Source organism: Carcharhinus amblyrhynchos, chromosome 3 (genome assembly GCF_965287045.1).
Source record: "Carcharhinus amblyrhynchos chromosome 3, sCarAmb.v2.hapA, whole genome shotgun sequence".
NCBI lineage: Eukaryota > Metazoa > Chordata > Chondrichthyes > Carcharhiniformes > Carcharhinidae > Carcharhinus > Carcharhinus amblyrhynchos.
The window spans coordinates 123,429,984-123,452,005 of NC_137326.1; the positions used below are offsets into that span (position 1 = coordinate 123,429,984).

A 22,022-nucleotide genomic window follows, 5' to 3' on the forward strand; every position below is an offset into this window, starting at 1 on the left:
AACGTTTTCCCTCATAATTCTGTAAACCTTCCCCCAAAACCCTGTAACTTTATTTCCCATAAAGATTAATCCAATTTCCTTTTGAAAGTTATCATTGAGCTGCACACTTCATCAATCTGTTCATATCCTGTTGAAGTCTTAGAGGGCTACCAACTGCAAATAGGAACACAAAAGTGGTTTAACATGGTAGAGGGTCCGCATAACTACTGAGCAGATTGCCAGGTTTATTGCACCATTTGAATGGGAGGAGAAATGAACCCTTAAGACTCTCATATCTCTCACCTGACTACACACATGACACGATTATCTGACATAGTTCTTGAAATGGTGACTTTTGGGCATTCAGCATTTCCAAATAAGTTTTTTTTATTAAGCAGCAGATACATTATGCAAAGAGTGACTGTTGGAGAAACATAAAAATAAAACACCAATTACAAACAAACTAGTCATAAAACATCACTGATCATTGCTGTACTTTAAGTTATTGCACTTGAGACCTATATAATCTATAACAATATATAAGTACAGGGGATAAACATAGGTTCAATTTCTGTCAGCATTGTTATAAATAAAGACAGTTCCAAACTCAACAAGACTTTGGGGCTAATCATACTGTTCAGACTTTGTTTTCTGTCGGTGGAAGGATTGGTATATCCATTGCAGACAGCCAAGCTCCTGGCAGCACTTTAGCTACACACATTTCACCAACTTTACATTTGAATGCTTCTATTTACCAGCAGAAAGCCACCTATCTGTTAGGAAGTGCACTTTGTAATCAGTTAAAGAAAACTATTGCTAGACGATTTCCAGCACCATAAATAAAAGATAATAGTCTCTGTTGTCACTGTGCGTTTAGCATCGTCTGTTCTTCAAGTTGCTCAGAAACCTTTGGTTCTTTGATCTGTAAGGCACGACAAAACTGTTGGGAAGCACTCTCCCTCTGCCTGCTTCATCCACTTGGCCCATGAAGATGTAGTTCAGTCCTGCAACAAGAGCAAGAAGGCCTTTAAGCAGAACTTTAATTTTAGAAGCTGTACAGGATAATTAATTGGTTACAAAACACATTTCATCAGTTGTACTCCGATTGGCAATTTATTTGGCGCAGCAGTTTGATTATTGGGTAAATCTGAGCTGTGTAGCAGGAACCCAATCTCAAACTGAGGGGCCACCGAATTAGAAGGTTAGTCTTAAAGGGAATTCAACTTTGAGTTTCTTTAGATCAGGAGCCATTTTTCTTCCATAAGATAAATATTTGTTTTTTTTCATTCATTCGTGAAATGTGGGCATCACCGGCCAGCATCGATTGCCCACCCCTACTTGCCCTTGGAGGGCAGTTGAGAAACCAGGTAAGGATGGCAGATTTCCTTCCCTAAGGGACATTAATGAGCCAGATGGGTTTTTCTGACAATCAGCAATGGTTTCATGGTCAACAGTAGATTCTTAATTCCAGATTTTTATTGTTGAATTCAAGTTCCACCATCTGCCATAGTGGGATTCGAACCCGGGTCCCCAGAATATTAGCGGAATTTCTGAATTAATAGCCTGGCAATAATAACCATTGTCCTCCCCCCTCCCCCCCAACATTTGTGAAATATGTAAAAAGAAGTTGATTCTTATGAGATTAAAGCAAGATACTGCAGATCCTGGAATCTGAAATGAAAACAGAAAACGCAGGAAAATCTCAAAATATCTGGCAGTATCTGTGGAGAGAGGAAATACAGTTAACATATTGGGTAGGATTTTATAGCCTCGATCATCCTGAAACTAAAATCCCACCCGAGGTCAACGGACATTTCCATTGTCTGTCCCTCATCCACTCGGATTCCATGGTGGGCAGGGTGATAAAATTCCAGCCTTTGAGTCGGTGTGACTCTTCTTCAGACTCTTAACGGGTTCTGATTAAGTGAATAAGCAAAGCTCCGATCATCCACTTGGGTATTAATAAAAAGGCTTCATCAATTTCATATTATAACTAAGAAATTAAAGTGAGTTCCAAAAAACTGCTGCATTGTTGGAATACTCTGACGTGACATGTTCGAGAAAGATGTCATTGCATCTTTTAAATGAGAAATTAGATCATTTTAAGCAGAAAAGATACAAGGCTGTGGGGAGAGTGAAACAACAGGTTTAATTTTCAATTCCTCTTAACACATAATTTACATGGTCATGATGGAATAAACAGCTTCCTTCCATAGTTCTGTTATTTCTATTCAAATCAGTATGAAGGAAACCGATGATAATGCTTTAAGCACTTTTTGGCAGGCAAGAAACTGGTTTTCTTAGTTACGGGGCTTTTGAATATTATCCAACCACCATTCCTTAATTTATTCCATCTTCCCGTCGAGTCTTTTTTAAAATCACTTACACATTCTTATTGACTTGATAACCCTCTCATCACCGACTCTCCAAACAAAGGAAGTAGTCACCAATAAATCCCATTAGTGTTCCTCAATATGTCACAAACAACTTACTCTTATTAACCAAAAGAAAAAATGCTGGAAAATCTCAGCAGGTCTGGCAGCATCTGTAAGGAGAGAAAAGAGCTGATGCAGATGGCAGTTTTGACAAAGGGTCATCTGGACTCGAAACGTCAACTCTTTTCTCTCCTTATGGATGCTGCCAGACCTACTGAGATTTTCCAGTATTTTCTCTTTGGGTTTCAGATTCCAGCATGCGCAATAATTTGCTTTTACTCTTTTTCATTGGTGCTCTGGTGGAATTAGCTCCAGTGCCTCAGTTTTCCCCTCTGAACGATAGGTTCCCACACTTGGCATCATCTCAATGAATCTGATATGTTCCCAAAACCTTTAATATCTTGTTCCAGAATTGCATGCTCAACAATGAACGCAGCATTCTCTCTGCAGTGTGGCCAATGTACTAATGTATCGGGTACATTTATATGATGTGCGTTATTTCCAAACTCCCAGTGCTGCTGGGGAGTGTGCCTGGGTGGAACTGTGGCTGGTGCAGACTCAATGGGCCAAACAACCTCCTTCAGCACTATAGGGGCTCTATGATTCTCAGCTCAGTGTAGAAACTACTGTCGGTAATATTAGCAGACAAATGCTTAAAACTCCTATTGGACAATCTTCTGCTTGCTACTTTAGCAGAGGAATTACTGGTTTAAAATAATCACCAGGCATGCAACAAATGAGCCTTCCAAATAGCAAAACTCACCTCGTTTAACAATGGGACACTTTTTACAGACTGAAATGATCCTGACGCTCATGTTCTTCCCTGCTTGCTGGATTGCCATTGTGCCTTCTTTGTAAATATTTATAACAGAGATAGTTGTGTGAATGCTGCCGTTTCGTGTTAGAGCAGTTATAACTGTGCCAGTTAACACTGAAAGAGACAAAAGAGTAGGCATCCAAATTTAAAAATAAAATTTACAGCGAAATTTCTGTTCCTCAAATCACCACACAGTAAATAGACTTTGATTTTGCTCTCGTACGTTAATCAGTATTCTCAAACATTGTTTGAAGTTATGGGTAAAATAAGTAGCACCTCGTTATCCTCACATGAATCCTTACCTAAAGCTAGTTTCTTCCAACAGTGGTGGAAGTGGTTTATGATACATTTAAGGATATTATCCTTCCTAAAATAAAAAGTGACTTCCTTTATTTCTAATTTTTTCTAATCTCTAACACCTCAGTCAAGTCATGACTCATTCTGTGTGTGCTTAAGACAGTGTTGACAATGTGAACACCACATCCAGGCGTATATTTGCCTAAATGCCAGTAGGGTCTCTGGACAGCAACTGAGAATAAGAACTCTGGCTGATTTCCTACCACTCCCCAACCTCCCTCTGCTATGAAAATGATTGGCGCACAGCAGATTGTCAACCACAGAAACAGTAACCCATTACGACACTCAATAACCTGACTTACACACTACAACAGAACCTCCCGGAAGTCTCGAGTCACCAGCCAAAGTGCAAAAGGCAGGAAGTTGGTGGGGTGGCCCTACTTTACTTGCCCTGAAATAATTCCCCCTAGACTGGTGTCCCTTCACCAAATTTATTTATTTATTAGTTACAAATAGGTTTACATTAACATTGCAATGAATTCACTGTGAAAATCCCCATGTCGCCACACTTCTGTTTGGGTATACTGAGGGAGAATTTAGCATTGCTAATGCACTTAATCAGCACACCTTTTGGACTCTGGGAGGAAACAGGAGCACTCGGAATAGAACATAGAACATTACAGCGCACTACAGGCCCTTCAGCCCTCAATGTTGCACCGACCTGTGAAACCAATCTAAAGCCCATCTAATCTACATTATTCCAATATCATCCATATGTTTATCCAATGACCATTTAAATGCCCTTAATGTTGGCAAGTCCACTACTGTTGTAGGCAGGGCATTCCATGCCTGAGTAAAGAACTCACCTCTGACATCTGTCCTATATATATATATATATAAGAGAATCCCACCCTCCCACCTCCTCTAACCTAAATTATAAGTGTGGGAAAGTTTTTTTTTCTGCTGGTAATTGTTTCAGGGATGGCAGTTCAGGCAGTGTGCTGCATCTCCTGTGGGATGTATGTGGTGAGGGACTCCAGTAGTGTTTCAGGGGATTTTACTTGTAAGAAGTGTGTTAGATTGAAGCTTCTGGAGGAGCGTGTAAAGGAGCTGGAGGTGGAATTAGAGGAACTCCGCATAATTTGGGAGGCAGAGGCGGACATTGATAGGAGTTATAAGGAGATAGTCACTCCTAGAAATCAGTCTTGGGTCACTGCCAAGAGGAGGGGAAAGAGGCAAGTGGGGGGACAATCCCCTGGGGCTGTTCCCCTCCAAAATAGGTTTTCGGTCCTGGAGGCTACAGTTGAGGAGGAATCAACTGGGGATAGCCAAAGGGAGCAGGTCTCTGGGGGTGAGCCTATTGTAAAAGCTCAGGTGGTTAGGGGATGCAAAAGATTGGGCCTCGTGATTGGGGACTCCACAGTTAAGGGGACGGATAGGAGAGTCGGTAGTAATGGTAGGGACTCAGGGCTGGTGTGTTGCCTACCAGGGGCTGGGGTCCGGGATGTATCAGAGAGGATATTCAAGACTCTTAGGGGAGAGGGAGATCAACCCCAAGTTATAATTCATGTGGGGACACATGACATAGGGAGGCTAAGGGAAGGGGATATTAAGCAGAGATTCATGGAGTTGGGGTGGAAACTAAAGGCCAAGTCAGACAGAGTGGTTATCTCTGGACTCTTGCCTGTGCCACGGGATAGTTTAGAGAGGAATAGAGAGAGGGAAAGTTTGAACTTGTGGCTGAGGGGATGGTGCAGGAGGGAGGGGTTCAAGTACTTGAGCAATTGGGGCTCATTCTGGGGAAGGTGGGACCTCTATAAGAGTGATGGTCTACACCTGAACCAGAGGGGAACAAATATCCTGGGGGGTAAATTTGTGAAGGCTATGCAGGGAGGTTTAAACTGATTCGGAGGGGGGGTGGGATCCTGAGTAGAGGGGGTGAAAGTGAGGGGGGCATAGATGGGGACTGCAATGCACGGCATCATGGGACTGGGGCGGAGCAGGGTTTGAAATGCGTATACTTTAATGCGAGGAGTATTCGCAATAAAGTGGATGAACTTGCAGCGTGGATCAGTACCTGGGACTTTGATGTTGTGGCCATTTCAGAGACATGGATAGAGCAGGGTCAGGAATGGATGTTGCAGGTCCCGGGGTTCAAATGCTTTAGTCGGAGTAGAGAAGGAGGTAGAGGGGGGGAGGGGTAGCATTATTGGTCAAGGACTGTATCACAGTGTCAGAGAGGAAGTTTGATGAGGACTTGTCTGTTGAGGTAGTATGGACGGAGATTAGAAATAGGAGAGGAGAGGCACCCTGCTGGGAGTCTTTTATAGACCTCCAAAAAGTTCTAGAGAGGTTGAGGAAAGGATTGCGGAGACGATCCTGGTTAGGAGTGAAAGTAATAGGGTAATTGTTATGGGGGACTTTAACTTTACTAATATTGATTGGAATTGCTATAGCTCTAGCTCGTTAGAGGGATCAGTTTTTGTTCAAAGTGTGCAGGAAGGTTTTTTGACTCAGTATGTAGATAGGCCAACTAGAGGTGAGGCTATATTGGATTTGGTGTTCGGTAATGAGCCAGACCAGGTGCTAGACTTGGAAGTTGGTGTGCATTTTGGTGATAGTGACCACAATTCGGTTACGTTCACCTTAGTGATGGAAAGGGATAGGCATGAACCTCGGGTCAGTAGTTTCAGCTGGGGGAAGGGTAATTATGAGGCTATTAGGAGAGAATTAGGAAGCATAGGTTGGACTAGGAGATTACAGGGACTGGGAACGTCCGAAATGTGGAGTTTTTTCAAGGAGCAGCTACTGCGGGTCTGTGATAGGTATGTCCCTGTCAGGCAAGGAGGATTTGGTAGGGCTAGGGAACCGTGGTGCACTAAAAAAGTTGATTCGTTGGTTAGGAAGAAAAAGGAGGCTTATGTTCGGATGAGGCTTGAGGGCTCAGGTAGTGCATTAGAAAGCTTTAGATTGGCTAGGAGGGAGTTGAAGAGGGAGTTAAGAAGGGCTAAAAGAGGACATGAGATGACTTTGGCTGATAGGATTAAGGAGAATCCTAAGGCGTTCTATAGGTATGTCAAGAACAGAAGGTTGGTTAGGGCAAGATTAGGGCCAGTTACAGACAGTAGAGGGAAGTTGTGTGTGGAACCGGAAGAGATTGGAGAGGCATTGAACCAATATTTCTCTTCGGTGTTCACGCAGGGGGACATGAATGTAGCTGAGGAGGACACTGGGGTGCAGGGGTGTAAAATAGACAGTATTGCAGTTGATACCGGGGATGTGCTGGATATTCTAGAGGGCTTGAAAATAGATAAGTCCCCTGGTCCGGACGGGATTTACCCTAGGATTCTCTGGGAGGCAAGAGAGGTGATTGCAGAGCCTCTGGCTCTGATCTTCAGGTCATCGTTGGTCTCTGGTATAGTACCGGAAGATTGGAGGACAGCGAATGTTGTCCCATTGTTTAAGAAGGGGAACAGAGACTTCCCCGGGAATTATAGACCGGTGAGTCTTACTTCTGTTGTGGGCAAGGTTTTAGAAAGAATTATTAGGGATAGGATTTATAGTTATTTGGAGAGTAATGAATTGATTAGAGACAGTCAGCATGGTTTTGTAGCAGGTAGGTCGTGCCTTACTAACCTTATTGAGTTCTTTGAGAAAGTGACCAAAGAGGTGGATGGGGGTAAGGCAGTTGACGTGGTATATATGGATTTTAGTAAGGCGTTTGATAAGGTTCACCATGGTAGGCTTCTGCAGGAAATGCAGATGTATGGGATTGGGGGTAATCTAGGTACTTGGATCAGGAATTGGCTAGCAGATAGGAGACAGAGGGTGGTGGTTGATGGTAAATATTCGTCATGGAGTTCGGTTACGAGTGGTGTGCCTCAGGGACCTGTTTTGGGGCCACTGCTGTTTGTAATTTTTATTAATGATCTGGATGAGGGTATAGTTGGGTGGATTAGTAAGTTTGCTGATGACACCAAAGTCGGAGGTGTGGTAGATTGTGAGGAAGGGTGTCATAGTTTGCAGGGTGACTTAGACAGGTTGCAGAGCTGGGCCGCGAGGTGGGGGATGGAGTTTAATGCGGAGAAGTGTGAGGTAATTCATTTCAGTAGGAGTAACAGGTGTGTTGAGTATAGGGCTAACGGGAGGACTTTGAATAGTGTGGAGGAGCAGAGGGATCTAGGTGTATGTGTACATAGATCCCTGAAAGTTGGGAATCAAGTAGATAAGGTTGTTAAGAAGGCATACGGTGTCTTGGCGTTTATTGGTAGGGGGATTGAATTTAGGAGTCGCAGCGTCATGTTGCAACTGTACACAACTCTGGTGCGGCCGCACTTGGAGTACTGTGTGCAGTTCTGGTCCCCACATTACAGGAAGGACGTGGAGGCTTTGGAGAGGGTGCAGAGGAGGTTTACCAGGATGTTGCCTGGTATGGAGGGGAGGTCCCATGAGGAGAGACTGAGGGATTTGGGGTTGTTTTCGCTGGAAAGAAGGCGGCTAAGAGGGGATCTTATTGAAACATATAAGATGATTAGAGGTTTAGATAGGGTGGACAGTGATAGCCTTTTTCCTCGGATGGAGAAAGCTAGCACGAGGGGGCATAGCTTTAAATTAAGGGGGGGTAGTTATAGGACGGATGTCAGGGGTTGGTCCTTTACCCAGAGGGTGGTGAGGGACTGGAATGCCCTGCCTGCTGCAGTTGTAAATGCGCCTAGTTTGGGGGCGTTTAAGAGATCTGTGGATAGGTTTATGGACGAAAAGGGATTGGTTTAGATTAGTGGGTCAGTGTTTTTTTTTAAAAAAACTGGTCGGCGCAACATCGTGGGCCGAAGGGCCTGTTCTGCGCTGTAATGTTCTATGTTCTATATCACCCCTCAACTTAAAACTATATTCCCTCATGCTAACCATCTCCATCCAAGGAAAAAGGCTCTCACTGTCCACGCTATCTAATCCTCTGATCATCTTATATGCCTGTATTAAGTCACCTCTTAACCTTCTTCTCTCTAAATCCACACAGACACCGGGACAACATACAAATGCCACACAGACAGTGGAATCCGGGTCCCTGGCGCTGTGAGGCAGCAGTGCTAACCACTGCACCAGCATGCCGCCCCAGATTTATCTCCATTGTAAACAATGCTTAGACAGAGTATAAACCGCTGCAGCACGGCGGCACAGTGGTTAGCACTGCTGTTCCACAGTGCCAAGATCAATTCCCGGCTTGGGTCACTGTCTGTGTAGAGTCTGCACGTTCTCCCTGTGTCTGTGTGGGTTTATTCTGGGTGCTCCGGTTTCCTCCCACAGTCCAAAAGATGTGCTGGTTTGGTGCATTGGCCAGGCTAAATTCTCCTTCGGTGCACCCGAACAGGTACTGAGTGGCAACTAGGGGATTTTCACAGTAACTTCATTGCAGCGTTAATGTAAGCCTATGTGTGACACTAATAAATAAACTTCAAACTGTAGTAACCCTGACACTCCTCATTATGTACATACGCAGGTTCCCTTAATCTGGGAGTTCATTTTCTAAGAAATCCACATTGTTAAATGTCATTACCTACTCCACCCAGCTGGAAACATGCCTGCCAAGGGACATACTTAACTCTTGTGATGGGCAACAAAATGCTGATATTGCCAGCGAGGTCCATATCCAACAACAGAATAAAGAAAAGTTGCTGACAGTAGTTGATTCAGAACAGACCAATCTGGAACCTTTGGGCTGTATTCATATAGTATTACACCACATGATGTATTTTAGCTATTACCATCATTGTCAGTATATAATTAGACTTGAAGCCTCAATATATGCCTCCAAAAATGGAGATCCACTTATTCGTCAACTATAAAAGTAAACCATGGGGTGTGGGTGGTCGCCAGCTTTGTCGTTCGCCACATTAGGGTCTGCTCTCTGTGATTGTATCTTAAACTCCCACAGCCAGCCCACATCATCTGATCGATTCCATGCACCCAGTTATAAGACATGCAAAACATCCATTTGTGGGATGAGAGATTGAGGTGGACTACAGGTCAGGGGTAACACGTCATGCTTGACTAGGGGAGGGATTGACTTATATGCCAAGTATTTGCAAAAACATGATTTTTGGGGCCAAAAAAAATCGACTCAACTTATATGTGGCAATCTACGGGAAGTGAGCACAACATGACAAGTGTACCGTAGTGTAGAGGGAACAGCTCAATGTGACAGCATGCCAAAAACCGTAACAGAATAAACACATCTCACATACTGACAGTTCACTTTATATTTGGTGCTTTTTATTTATTTCCTTTTAAACATAGATCCCCTGTTTCATAAGAAGGGATTTCAATGAAGCCCTTGGGATTGAAACTTAGAAGTGATCGAGTTGGAGACGATATACAGCAAAACAAAAACACTAACCCTTCCATTCACAGATACACAGACAGAATGTTCTGACATTAGGGAAAGTCTGTTTTCCTTACCAAAGTCACTGGCACAGTAATTGCTCCAGAGGGTCCCAGTTTTCTTACACTTCAACTGGCAAGGAGGTACGGTAGGTTTCACAGCTTAAAAACAAAGTGCAGGATACAGTGTTTAGACAGACAGGCAATGATAACCAGAAACGTTTCTATGAATAATTCTTATTAGAATTACGATTGTTTGCCTCCCATATGGGGAGACGATAGCCTAGTGGTATTATCGCTAGACTATTAATCCAGAAACTCAGCTCATGTTCTGGGCAGATGGTGGAATAAAAAAAACCTGGAATTAAGAATCTACTGATGACCATGAAACCATTGTCGGATAAACCATCTGGTTCACTAATGTCCTTCAGAGAAGGAAATCTGTTGTCCTTGCCAGGACTGGCCTAAATGTGACTCCAGAGCTACAGCATTGTGGTTCACTCTCAGCTGCCCTTGGGCAACTAGGGATGGGCAATAAAGGCTTGTCAGTGATGCCCTGTCCCATGAATGAATAAAATACTGTGCTCTTCCTATTACTGTAACTAAAATTTGCTATGTTAACCCTCAAATACAACATTTCCTACTTCAAGGAACTTTCAAGCGATTATTGGATAGGCACATGGAGCACTCCAGAATTATAGGGAAAGGATAGCTTGATCTTGGGATTGGACATAGCTTGGCACAACTTTGAGGGCCAAAGGGCCTGTACAGTGCTATAATGTTCTATGTTTCTATGTTTTCTATGTTTCAAGGTAGGATCACCCATGATCAAAACACACACATACGAACAGCAAATCAAGAACATTCGACACATTTCCTGGATCATGTGGTAACAATTGTTGAGGCCAGCAGCTCAGCATTGCAAAACAATTCCAGAGCACTATCATATCCTGCCTAATAACTCGGAGTGGATTTTGTGGTACTTGCTGGGGCGGGTACAATGGGCTCGGATAATTGCTCAGGGCACCACACATCAGAACCCCAGTGGCTGGAGACCAGCTCCCAATTATATCGGCAGCATGGTAGGGAAGGGTGGGCTGGGGGAATGAAAGCCAGAGGTTTGCCTGCTTTCCGTGGAAACCTCATAAAATATTTACAATTGACCACTTACATGCAACGCAGATACAATTTCTTGGGTTTAATGCAGCCTCCCAATTAAATGAAGCTGACATTAAACACAATCCTTCGATAACCATTGAATGCCACCAACTCTAAGTGCCTTACCCTCCACACTGTGAGAGCTCTTTTGACTTGTGGTCACGTCACAGTGAGCTGCATTGTCTTTGGAGATTTTTTCCTCTGTGTTGACACTTGATAATCTTGACACTCTAAGGAGCAGAGTCCGAGGTAGGAAGTGACTAAACCTAAAACATTAGTTCCAAAACTTAACAGGACAGTGCTTAGCCTAAGGACAAGGGGGCCACTCACTGGGAAGTGTCATTATATACTCCAGTCCCTAAAGGGAGGGCATTTCAGAGGCTGCTTTGAAAGAAAGGGAGCCAATATTTGTTGTATTATTTAGATGTTTCAATGATGAAATCTTGAGACTTGTGCGTTTAAATATGGACTGTGCGTTAGTCTTTTAACTATTTACAGATCCCAGGTTACTAGCATGTGTGATGCTGCTGCCATAGGCTGCTTCTAGAGTGTTCTCTCAGGACTGTTCTCTCAGTCTATTACTGTGTGTGACTCGATACATTATCCCATGGGCAGCGTTATTCTCCAATCCATGATAACCCTTGCTGTGCTGAAACCTTTACATTACAATGGCATGATGGCACAGACAACATTGTACCACAGTGTTGCACAGTGGGAATCATTCACCTTCATCCCTGAGCACTGGAGGGGATCAACTCTACATAGAAACACTATGCTTCAGCCCAGCTACTGCAACAGGAGAAAGCATAACTGCAGGATGCCTGGCAGCCTGGCAGAGGCAGATACGGGCGCTCAGCACATCTGGGAGTTTTTGGCCAGGATGGCATACCTACCAATGTTGGTGAGAATATCTGTGAAGAGGCTACACCTCACCAAGGAGACTATCGGGGAGCTATGCACTCTAATGCAAGGTGAATTGCTTCCTTGGGGATACGGTGAGCTCCCTATGCCAGTGGCGCTAAAGGTTACTGCAGCTCTTCACTTCTACTTTTTTCCCTGGAGGGTAGGAGGCTTAGGGGTGATCTTATAGAAGACTACAAAATAATGAGGAGCATAGTTCAGCTAAATAGTCAATATCTTTTCCCAAAGGTAGGGGAGTCTAAAACTAGAGGTATAGGTCGAAGGTAAGTGGGGAGAGATAAAAAAGTGTCCAGAGAGGCAATTTTTTCACACGGAATGTGGTGAGTGTCTGGAACAAGCTGCCAGAGGCAGTAATAAAGGTGGGTACAATTTTATCTTTTAAGAAGTTTAGACAGTTACACGGGTAAAATGGGTATAGAGGGATATGGGCCAAATGCAGGCAATTGGGACTAGTTTAATGGTAAAAACTGGATGGCATGGACAAGTTGGGCCAAAGGGCCTATTTCCATACTGTAAACCTCTATGACTCTGATTGACTCCAGACAATGACATAACAGGGATCCCAATATCTACATCTAATTGAACGTGCGAGATTGTCCCGCCCACGTTAGACTGTCACGTTGGTGGCACATTGATATACAGCTGACAGAAAGAACCCACCAGCGGCACACAGGTGAATACAGTCCCCAGGGAGGGGGAGGGTCTTGCCCTGTAGTTCCCTGGCACTGCTTGGGCATTGCTAAAGTGGGGGGGAGGGGGAGGGAATTTTGTGGATGGGGGTGCTGTTTGTGTGTTTTTACTTTTAAAAACAGTGTTCCGACCTTTCAAAAACCTAAGCTGCTGACAGGATGGGAGAACCCACATCACCATCCATTTATTTTTAAAATACGGCAGGAAAACCCAGCCAGGCCTCACCGTCCTTTGTCATCTCAATATTTAACCTCGCGGGACTTACTTGTTGTTGCTGGCACTGTGATTGGTGCAGATGTCATGCTGAGAAATTTTTTCGACCTGAATTTGTAATGAGCCAGAAACCCATCAGCCGTGACACTGAGATCTGACAGGAACTGCACGACAATTTCATTCCCCTGGGACAGAACTGGCCTACCCCACAGCAAAACACAAAGAAACACAATTAACTGAGCTGGCAATGAACGACACTGAGTTAAGCACCAACATTTATCAAGCTAATAAATAAACTGCATATGGCAAGAAATACGGGAGATTTCTAACCCACAAGAAAACAAATCTTTTTGGTTCAGGTTAAAGTCTTAAAAATCTGATTCCTGGCCTAAACATGACTCTTTTTCAGCTTTATCTGAAGACAGGAAAGTGGGTGGACAACTAACCCATTCTAAGCAGGTTAGTTAGTATTTTAAATCTGATAATCACCCATAGCAGCCTGGTTCCCAGCATCACATTTGGGGAGTACTGGGGGGGCGCTGGGGAATTCATCCAGTAAGTTCCCATGTATGTGTTTCGCTGGCAATGGTCCAGAAGTGGGTGGCATGGTGGCACAGTGGTTAGCACTGCTGCCTCATTGTTCCAGGGACCTGGGTTCAATTCCCAGCTTGGGTCATTGTCTGTGTGGAGTTTGCACGTTCTCCCCATGTTTGCGTGGATTTCCTCTGGGGGCTCCAGTTTCCTCCCATGGTCCAAAGATGTGTGGGTTAGGTGCATTGGCCATGCTAAATTGCCCCTTTGTGTCCCAGATAGGTTAGTGGCATTAGCAGGGTAAATATGTGGGGTTACGGGGATAGGGCCAGGTGGGATTGTTGTTGGTGCAGACTTGCTAGGCCAAAGGGTTTGTACAATTTCTATGAAGCACTAACTTCCCCTGAACAATTGCATCAGGCTGGGACGCATCCGACAATTTAAATCACTAACTTTGGATGGTTCTGCCAATTTTACCCTGATAGTTACTCTGAAAGAGTTAGAAGGTAAAAGAATTACTTCTAACTCCACAGTAATTATTTAAACACCCAGATGAAGCCTTACAGGCGATAGCCTCCCACACATGATTCTCCCTCCAGCACCCTCACTTTCACCCCTGGCCAGATCTCTCTGTTCTGACCCATCCTGCAACTGCTCAAACCCCCTACTCCAACCCTACCTCCACTCCAACTACCTGCCCCACCTCACCCCCAAGCACTCCCCTACTCCAACCCCACCTCCACTCCAACTACCCGCCCCACCTCACCCCCAAGCACTCCCCTACTCCAACCCCACCTCCACTCCAACTACCTGCCCCACCTCACCCCCAAGCACTCCCCTACTCCAACCCCACCTCCACTCCAACTACCTGCCCCACCTCACCCCCAAGCACTCCCCTACTCCAACCCCACCTCCACTCCAACTACCTGCCCCACCTCACCCCCAAGCACTCCCCTACTCCAACCCCACCTCCACTCCAACTACCTGCCCCGCCTCACCCCCAAGCACTCCCCTACTCCAACCCCACCTCCACTCCAACTACCTGCCCCACCTCACCCCCAAGCACTCCCCTACTCCAACCACCCCTCAGGTCTCTGATCACTTCCTTGTGCAGTCTTTCAATCCCCGTCAGCTCTCTGATCGTATTCAGGCTCCTCTGGCCACACACCAAGGACAGGATTTGCCGACTGTGCTTGCCCCAAGGTCTCAGCCCAAGGTTCCCAAGTGGGAATGTCTTTTCACACTTATGACATAATTCATGAATATCAATTCTTGTGCATGTCACGTCCAGTCAATTTAGGGGATGGGTCTGATGGGATGTTGAGCTACTCTGGGAATCTTATTAGTTAGACCATAAGATTAAGGTGCAAAACGAGGCCATTCAGCCCATCGAGTCTGCTCTGCCATTCAATCATGGCTGATATGTTTCTCAACCTCACTCTCCTGCCTTTCCCCTGTAACCTTTGATCCCTTTACTAATCAATAACCTATCTGTCTCTGTCTTAAATACACTCAATGACCAGGCCTCCACAGTCTTCTGTGACAAGGAGGTCCACAGATTCACCACCCTCTGGCTGAAGAAACTCCTCATCCAGAAGGTTGTCCCTATACCTTGAGGCTGTGCCCTTTGACCCTAGACTCTCCCACTAATGAAAACATCTTCTCAATGTCCACTCTGTCCAGGCCTTTCAGTATTCTGGGAGTTTCAACGAGATCCCCCCTCATCCATTGAGTACAGACTCAGAGTCCTCAAACTCTCCTCAAGCGTTAAGCCTTTCATTCCTGGGATCATCTTTGTGAACCTCCTCTGGACCTGCTCCAAGGTCAACATATCCTTCCTTGGAAAAGGAGCCCAAGGTTGCTCACAATACTCCAAATGTGGTCTGACCAGAACCTTCTAAAGCCTCAGTTCCACTCAATGTACGGCCATTAGGAAATGTGCCATTTGGAGAAAGGCACAGCAGTGAGTACCATTGAAATGATTTCTGAAGCGTTATGATAAACCTGTATAAAACACCGGTTCTTCCTTAACTGGCACAGTGTCCAATTACAGTAAGAAGTCTCACAACACCAGGTTAAAGTTTATTTGATTGTAAACCCACTAGCTTTTGGGGTTTGCCCCTTTGCCTGGTGAGTGGAGAGTTCTCTCCACATCATAGTGTCCAATTTGCAATGTACAAAGAATGGGGAGACTTTTAGGCAGCATGTGGCAAAGACTTACATGAATGGTTTCAGAGACTTTTGTTACGAGGGTAAATTGGAGAAACCAGGACTGTTTGAGTGAAGGTTGAGAGGAGATTTGACAGCAATGATCAAAATCATGAGGGTCGAGAGGATGTAGGTGGGGAGAAACCGTTCCCTTGGGTGGAGGACCCAGATTTAACGTGAATGCCTAAAGAACTAAAGGCAATGTGGGAAAATCTTTTTGTAAGCAACATGGAGCTGGAATGCACTACGTGAGAGGGTGATGGAAGCAGATTTTAAAGATACTTCGATAAGCACCAAAAAATAAAACATTTGCAGCGGCATGGGAAAGGACTGGGTAAGTGGGAGTTGTTGAATTGCTCTTGGGGAGGACCGGTACAGACTTAGTGAGCCAAATGTCCCCGTTGTGTGCAGAAACCACTCTACAATGCTATGACCAGAAGGGAAGGAAGCAGAAAAACACAGACAAAAGAAATTGTAACAATATCACTTACTCTGGCGGGCTGTCTCCGCAGTATTTTCCAATCCTTTTTGCTTCATCATGTTCACCACCATTGAACACAGAAACGTAATCATATCGGCAGTAGTTGTCCCTTTCAACATCAAACTTTTCAAATTTTAATTCGATTATCTGTTGAAGGTTGGAAGTAATGAACATCAAATGATGAATGCAGGCATTTGCTTTACCCACAGCTTAACTGCAGTGTCAGTATTTTTTTTGCAAAGATCTTCAAAGCTCACTGAGCTTGAATTTGCCATGTTATTCCGTTCACTATCTAGTCAGACTCTACATTATTAACCTTAAACTTAAGCCGGTTGGGTGCATTGGCCTTGTTGAATTCTCCCTCAGTGTACCCAAACAGGTGCCAGAGTGTAGCAACTAGGGGATTTTCACAGTAACTTCATTGCAGTGTTAATGTAAGCCTACTCGTGACTAATGAATAAGCTTTAACTTTTTAAATGGAGTGCAAGAAAGTCATTGATAGGCAAATTCCCATTACTCATCGACTGACAGCGTGTCATTCAATCAACAAACAAAATTGATGTGCAATGATAAATGAATGAGAGTGAAATCTTTCTGACTTTGCGTCAAAGTCAGTTTTAGAAAGTGGATAATGGTTTGGAACTTATCCAATATTTGTAGCCTCTGGTGTTCCCTTAAGTCATGATGTGGAGGTGCCGGCGTTGGACTGGGGTAAACACAGTAAGAAGTTTGACAACACCAGGTTTAAGTCCAACCGATTTATTTGATAGTAAACTCGCAAGCTTGCGAGTTTACTATCAAATAAATCGGTTGGACTTAAAACTGGTGTTGTCAGACTTCTTACTGTGTTCCCTTAAGTGGCATTGCTTAGGCCGCCGCAGAACTGAGAGAACAAGGTTATTATCTTTTTCCTGCTCAGTTTAGGTACCAGTGTCCAGGAATACATGCATTAAGTTCTGATGAATTGTCACCATGTTAACTGTTTCTCCCCACAGATGCCGCCTGACCTGCTCCAGCATTTTCTGTTTTTATTTCAGATGTCCAGCATCCGCAGTATTTTGCTTTTGAGGAAGCATTAGTGGGCATGATTTTCCGGATGCTCCCGCTGCAGGATCTTGTGGCCCTCCTGACAGTAACCCCCCCACCCTCCTCGCCCATTGAGGGTTATCGTCAATGGAAACCCCGTTAACAGTGGCAGGACCAGAAGATCCCACTGCTGGCCAATGGTGGGCCACTTCCACTGTCGCAAAATGCACCGTAATGGGAGCGGGGGGGGGGCGGAAAATCCCATCCAATGTGGGAGGTGTAGGGCTATTGGTCACAAACAAGCTGCACAACTTGTAAAAGTTCTTGTAAAAGTGAATGGGATTGACGAAAGAAGCGTGCGTGCTCACACTGGGTCAATCAACAAGTCTTTATAATTTTGGAATGCTTCCTCTCTGTAGAATGTTAGTGACCATTGTAGCAGTGTTGAAAGTTCACAGGGAAGCTGATCTAATGACTTGTGTGATGGGATCCACGATTTCAAAGTTATTTATTTTCTTGACACAGACCCTAATTGAAAAGGGAAAATGAAAAGGAAAACTGAGATAGGAAACCCTTCCAGTTGCTAAAGAACCTAAGGCTGGAATGATCTGATCTCGTACGCCCTTCCACCGTGGTCAGCGAGAACAGAGTATAGCCAAATATCCAATCACAGCAGCAGGATCGGAGCTGCAGGTGACATCGGAGAATCCCAACATAAGATTGAAATTGAGGTTAGAAACCAAATCTTCTGGGGAAAACATAGAACATTACAGCGCAGTACAGGCCCTTCAGCTCTCAATGTTGTGCCGACCAGCGGAACCAATCTAATGACCCTCTAACCTAAACTATTCCAATGTTATCCATATGCCTATCCACTGACTGTTTGATCACCCTTAAAGTTAGCGAGTCCACAACTGCTGCGGGCAGGGCATTCCATGCCCTTACTACCCTCTGAGTAAAGAACCTACCTCTGACATCTTATAATTACCACCCCTTAATTTAAAGCTATGTCCCCTCGTGTTAGCCATCACCATCTGAGGAAGAAGGTTCTCACTGTCCACCCTATCCAATCCTTTGATCATCTTGTATGCCTCAATTTGTTCACCTCGTAACCTTCTTCTCTCTAATGAAAATAACCTCAAGTCCCTCAGCCTTTCCTCATAAGACCTTCCCACCATACCAGGCAACATCCTGGTAAACCTCCTCTGCACCCTTTCCAATGCCTCCACATCTTTCTTATAATGCGGTGACCAGAACTGTACGCAATACTCCAAGTGCGGCTGCACCAGAGTTTTGTACAGTTGTACCATGACCTCACGGCTCCGAAATTCAATCCCTCTACCAATAAAAGCTAACACACCGTACGCCTTCTTAACAACCTTATCAACCTGGGTGCCAATTTTCAGGGAGCTATGCACATGTACCCCGAGATCTCTCTGCTCTGCAGCTGAAGCTAGTTGAAACTGAAGCTAGTTGAAACCCTATAAAGGATACAGAGTCATCAGAGCTCAGATGATGATCCCAATAGCACAGTACAGGCAGGCTGAAGGAGACAGGCTAGATCGAGAAATGGAACATCAACAAATATGCAGTCACTGTGGCTGTTTTTGTTACTTGAAGATAACTTTGGTGGATGTACATCATTCAGACCATCCTGAGCAGAATTGAGAAGGTTCTGCAGAGCCACTTTTGGTGAAGACCGTGGAAGTCAGGTTGGTTGTGTACTGCTGTCGGCTGAGGATTGGGATAAATCCTAGCAGAAGGGGAGCTGGAGCTTTTTGTGAGGAATTTTGGACAGAGTTTTGAAGGACCTTATGAATTGAGATTGATGACATGTATGCTGAGTAGGACCTGTCTTAGTTGTATCCACCATTTATTGTGTGATTTATAGTTTATAATCAACTGCAATTTGCCTGTTAATTCATGTTTGCTTTGTTGACTCTTGTATAGAATAAATATGGGTGGCACAGTAGCACAGTAGTTAGCACTGCTGCTTCACAGCTCCAGGGTCATGGGTTCGATTCCTGGCTCGGTCACTGTCTGTGTGGAGTTTGCACATTCTCCTCCTGTCTGCGTGGGTTTCCTCCCACAGTCCAAAGATGTGTGGGTTAGGTTGATTGGCCATGCTAAGCAATTGCCCCTTAGTGTCCAAGGATGCATAGGTTAGAGGGATTAGTGGGTATAATGTGTAGGGATATGGGGGTAGGGCCTGAGTGGGATTGTGTTTGGTGCAGACTCGATGGGCCAAAGGGCCTCTTTCTGCACTGTAGGGTTCTATGATCTAAATATCTTTTATTGGAAATTGAATTCTTTCAGCAAATAGCTGGGATTACACTCTTTTTTCCCAAAAAAGAAATGATCTCAGCAAAATCAAATCACTGGGCATAGCAAACAATTCATTCATCATTTTCCTGATTAATCTGTGTACAACAGATTAGTTAGCTATAGATTCATATAATGCTGAAGGAGACCATTCAATCTATCATGCTCGTGTTAGCTCTTTGAGAGGGTTTTCCAATTAGTCCCACACCCCAGGTCTTTCTCCAAAGCCCTGCATTTTTTATCCTTTTCAAATGTGTTTCCAATTCCTTATTGAGAGTTACTATTTGATCTGCTCCCACCACCCTTTCAGCAGTGCATTCCAGATGATAACAACTCACTGTGTTAAAAAAAAGGTTGCCATGATGTGGAAATGCCAGCATTGGACTGGGATAAGCACAGTAAGAAGTCTCACAACACCAGATTAAAATCCAACAGGTTAGTGCTAGTGCTAAAGCTAGTGCTACCAAATAAAGCTATTGAACTTTAAGGCGGTGTTGTAAGACTTCTTACCAAAAAAAGATTGCCAATGTCTTTAGATATGGCCTGAAATGACCAGGTGGTGGCACAGTGGTTAGCAATGCTGCCTCACAGCGTGAGGGACCAGGGTTCAATTATGGATTTGGGTCACTGTCTGTGTGAAGTTTGCACGTTCTCTCCATGTCTACGTGAGTTTCCTCCACGTACTTCGATTTCCTCCCACACTCCAAAGATGCACAAGTTAGTTTGATTGGCCAGGCTAAGTTGCCCCTTAGTGTCAGGGAGATTAGCAATGTGGGTTACAGGGATAGGGCATTGGCTGGATTGTTACTGATGCAGGCTTGATGAGCCAAATGACCTCCTCCTTCTGCACTGTAGGGATGCTATGAAATTATAAAGATAATGGGGAAATAGTGGCTCTGGCCTATGACTCAGTCAAAGATGTCCCAATCGAAGTACATCTTCTTTAAGTATTACTCCAGCATCAAGCCACATCTTTGGTTATTAGAACGTCGGATTAACCTGCCTTTCAATGAGACCATGGTTGATCAGTGACCTAACTCTATTCCCCAGCCTTTGCCTCATATCCCTCACAGCTTTGGCTAGCAAACATCTAACAAACTCTATATAAAAATTAACCATTTATCTGGCATCCATTTGTGAAAAAGATTTCCAAACTTCTACCACTCTTACTTGAAGAAGTGTTTATTTAATTTCACTGCTCAGAGGCTTGGCTCTATTTTTATTATTACTTTTCCTCGAAGTCCTAAACTTCCCAACCAGGAGAAATAGTTTCTCTAATCTACCATATCGGTTTGCCTTAATAAATTGAAAACTTCAGTCAGCAGAAGACCATTAGAAATAGGAACACGAGTAGGCCATTCGGCCCCTCGAGCCTGCTCCGCCATTCAGTAGGATCATGACTGTTCCGATATTCCTCATGTCCACTTTCCTGCCCTCGACTCCTTAATGATCAGAATGGAATAGAATAGCTCGGACTATGTCTTTGGTCATTAGGGTCCCAGTGAATGGTTGCAGCGTGCTCTTTGGAAGATTTATTTCCCCCGTTCTTCATTTTCTATTCATCTTCATCCGGGCAACATAGGGTAAGGGGGATTCCCAAAGGAAATGTCCACAGTCCTCTGTGTGGCATACACAAGGGGCGTAAAGGGAAGGTCCTGGATAAAAGGCAACAATCGACACAGAAAAGCAGCAACCGGAAGGAGTAAATGAGAAGCAGTGACAGGGAAGGTTCAGAATTTTTGCTGGTACCTCATTCAGCCTTTAAACTCTCTTCTGCTTTGAGCTTTTTGCCACTCCATCACTTCTGGCAGGAAATCGCTAAACTGACTTCTAAGGGTAGGAATGTTTACACAGTAAAAAGTCTGACAACACCAGGTTTTAGTCCAACCTATTTATTTGATAATATACTCACAAGCTTTTCAAGCTCGAAAAGCTTGTGAGTATATTATCAAATAAATAGGTTGGACTAAAACCTGGTGTTGTCAGACTTTTTACTGTGTTTACGCCAGTCCAACGCCGGCATACCCACATTAGGAATGTTTATACAGGCGACAGCACTCATCCCAAAACTCCCTGAAAACATATATAAAATCAATGAAGAAATTCTAGCCTTAAGGCTACAACAATATCCTGCTTAAACTCTCATTCTTTTCCTCTATTTTTGGACTAATCAAGGTAGTGTTCAGAGGCAAAGTGCTTCCTACATCAGGCATCCAGCACACCAGCTCAGGGATAGCAAAGTCAGGTGCAGAATAAAACTTCCATTACTCTGCCCCCAAAACCTGCCTCATTCCCCACCACCCCAGCAGTACCTTGTACTGCACAAATGGAATGTTTTTATCTTACCTGCACCAGCCATCCTGTGGCCTTTCCAAAGACGATGTATACCATGGCAAATTAGGGGTAGTTTCATACAGTGGGCCTGAACACAATAGGAATGGGACTGAAATTGGCCAAAGCCCTCTTGTGTAGCACCCTGACAGGTCAAGCACAGGACAGATTTTCATTCAGTCAGTGTGGGCTGGATTTAAATCCAGAACCTGGGGAGGGGAAAGTGTTAAGTGTC

At 44.3% G+C, this 22,022-nt stretch overlaps 1 protein-coding gene across 1 annotated transcript in view; it reads right to left on the reverse strand.

Moving 5' to 3' along the window:
• Positions 1–843: 843 nt before the first annotated feature.
• pcolce2b (procollagen C-endopeptidase enhancer 2b) overlaps positions 844–22,022 on the reverse strand; it is a 40,400-nt gene continuing 19,221 nt past the window's right edge. The window contains exons 5-9 of the mRNA XM_080185954.1: positions 16,119–16,255; positions 12,941–13,089; positions 9,985–10,068; positions 3,178–3,345; positions 844–983 (exon numbers count right to left, since the gene is read on the reverse strand). Coding sequence (XP_080042080.1) covers positions 853–983; positions 3,178–3,345; positions 9,985–10,068; positions 12,941–13,089; positions 16,119–16,255 — 669 coding nt within the window. The 3' untranslated portion in view covers positions 844–852. The remainder of the gene's footprint in view (positions 984–3,177; positions 3,346–9,984; positions 10,069–12,940; positions 13,090–16,118; positions 16,256–22,022) is intronic.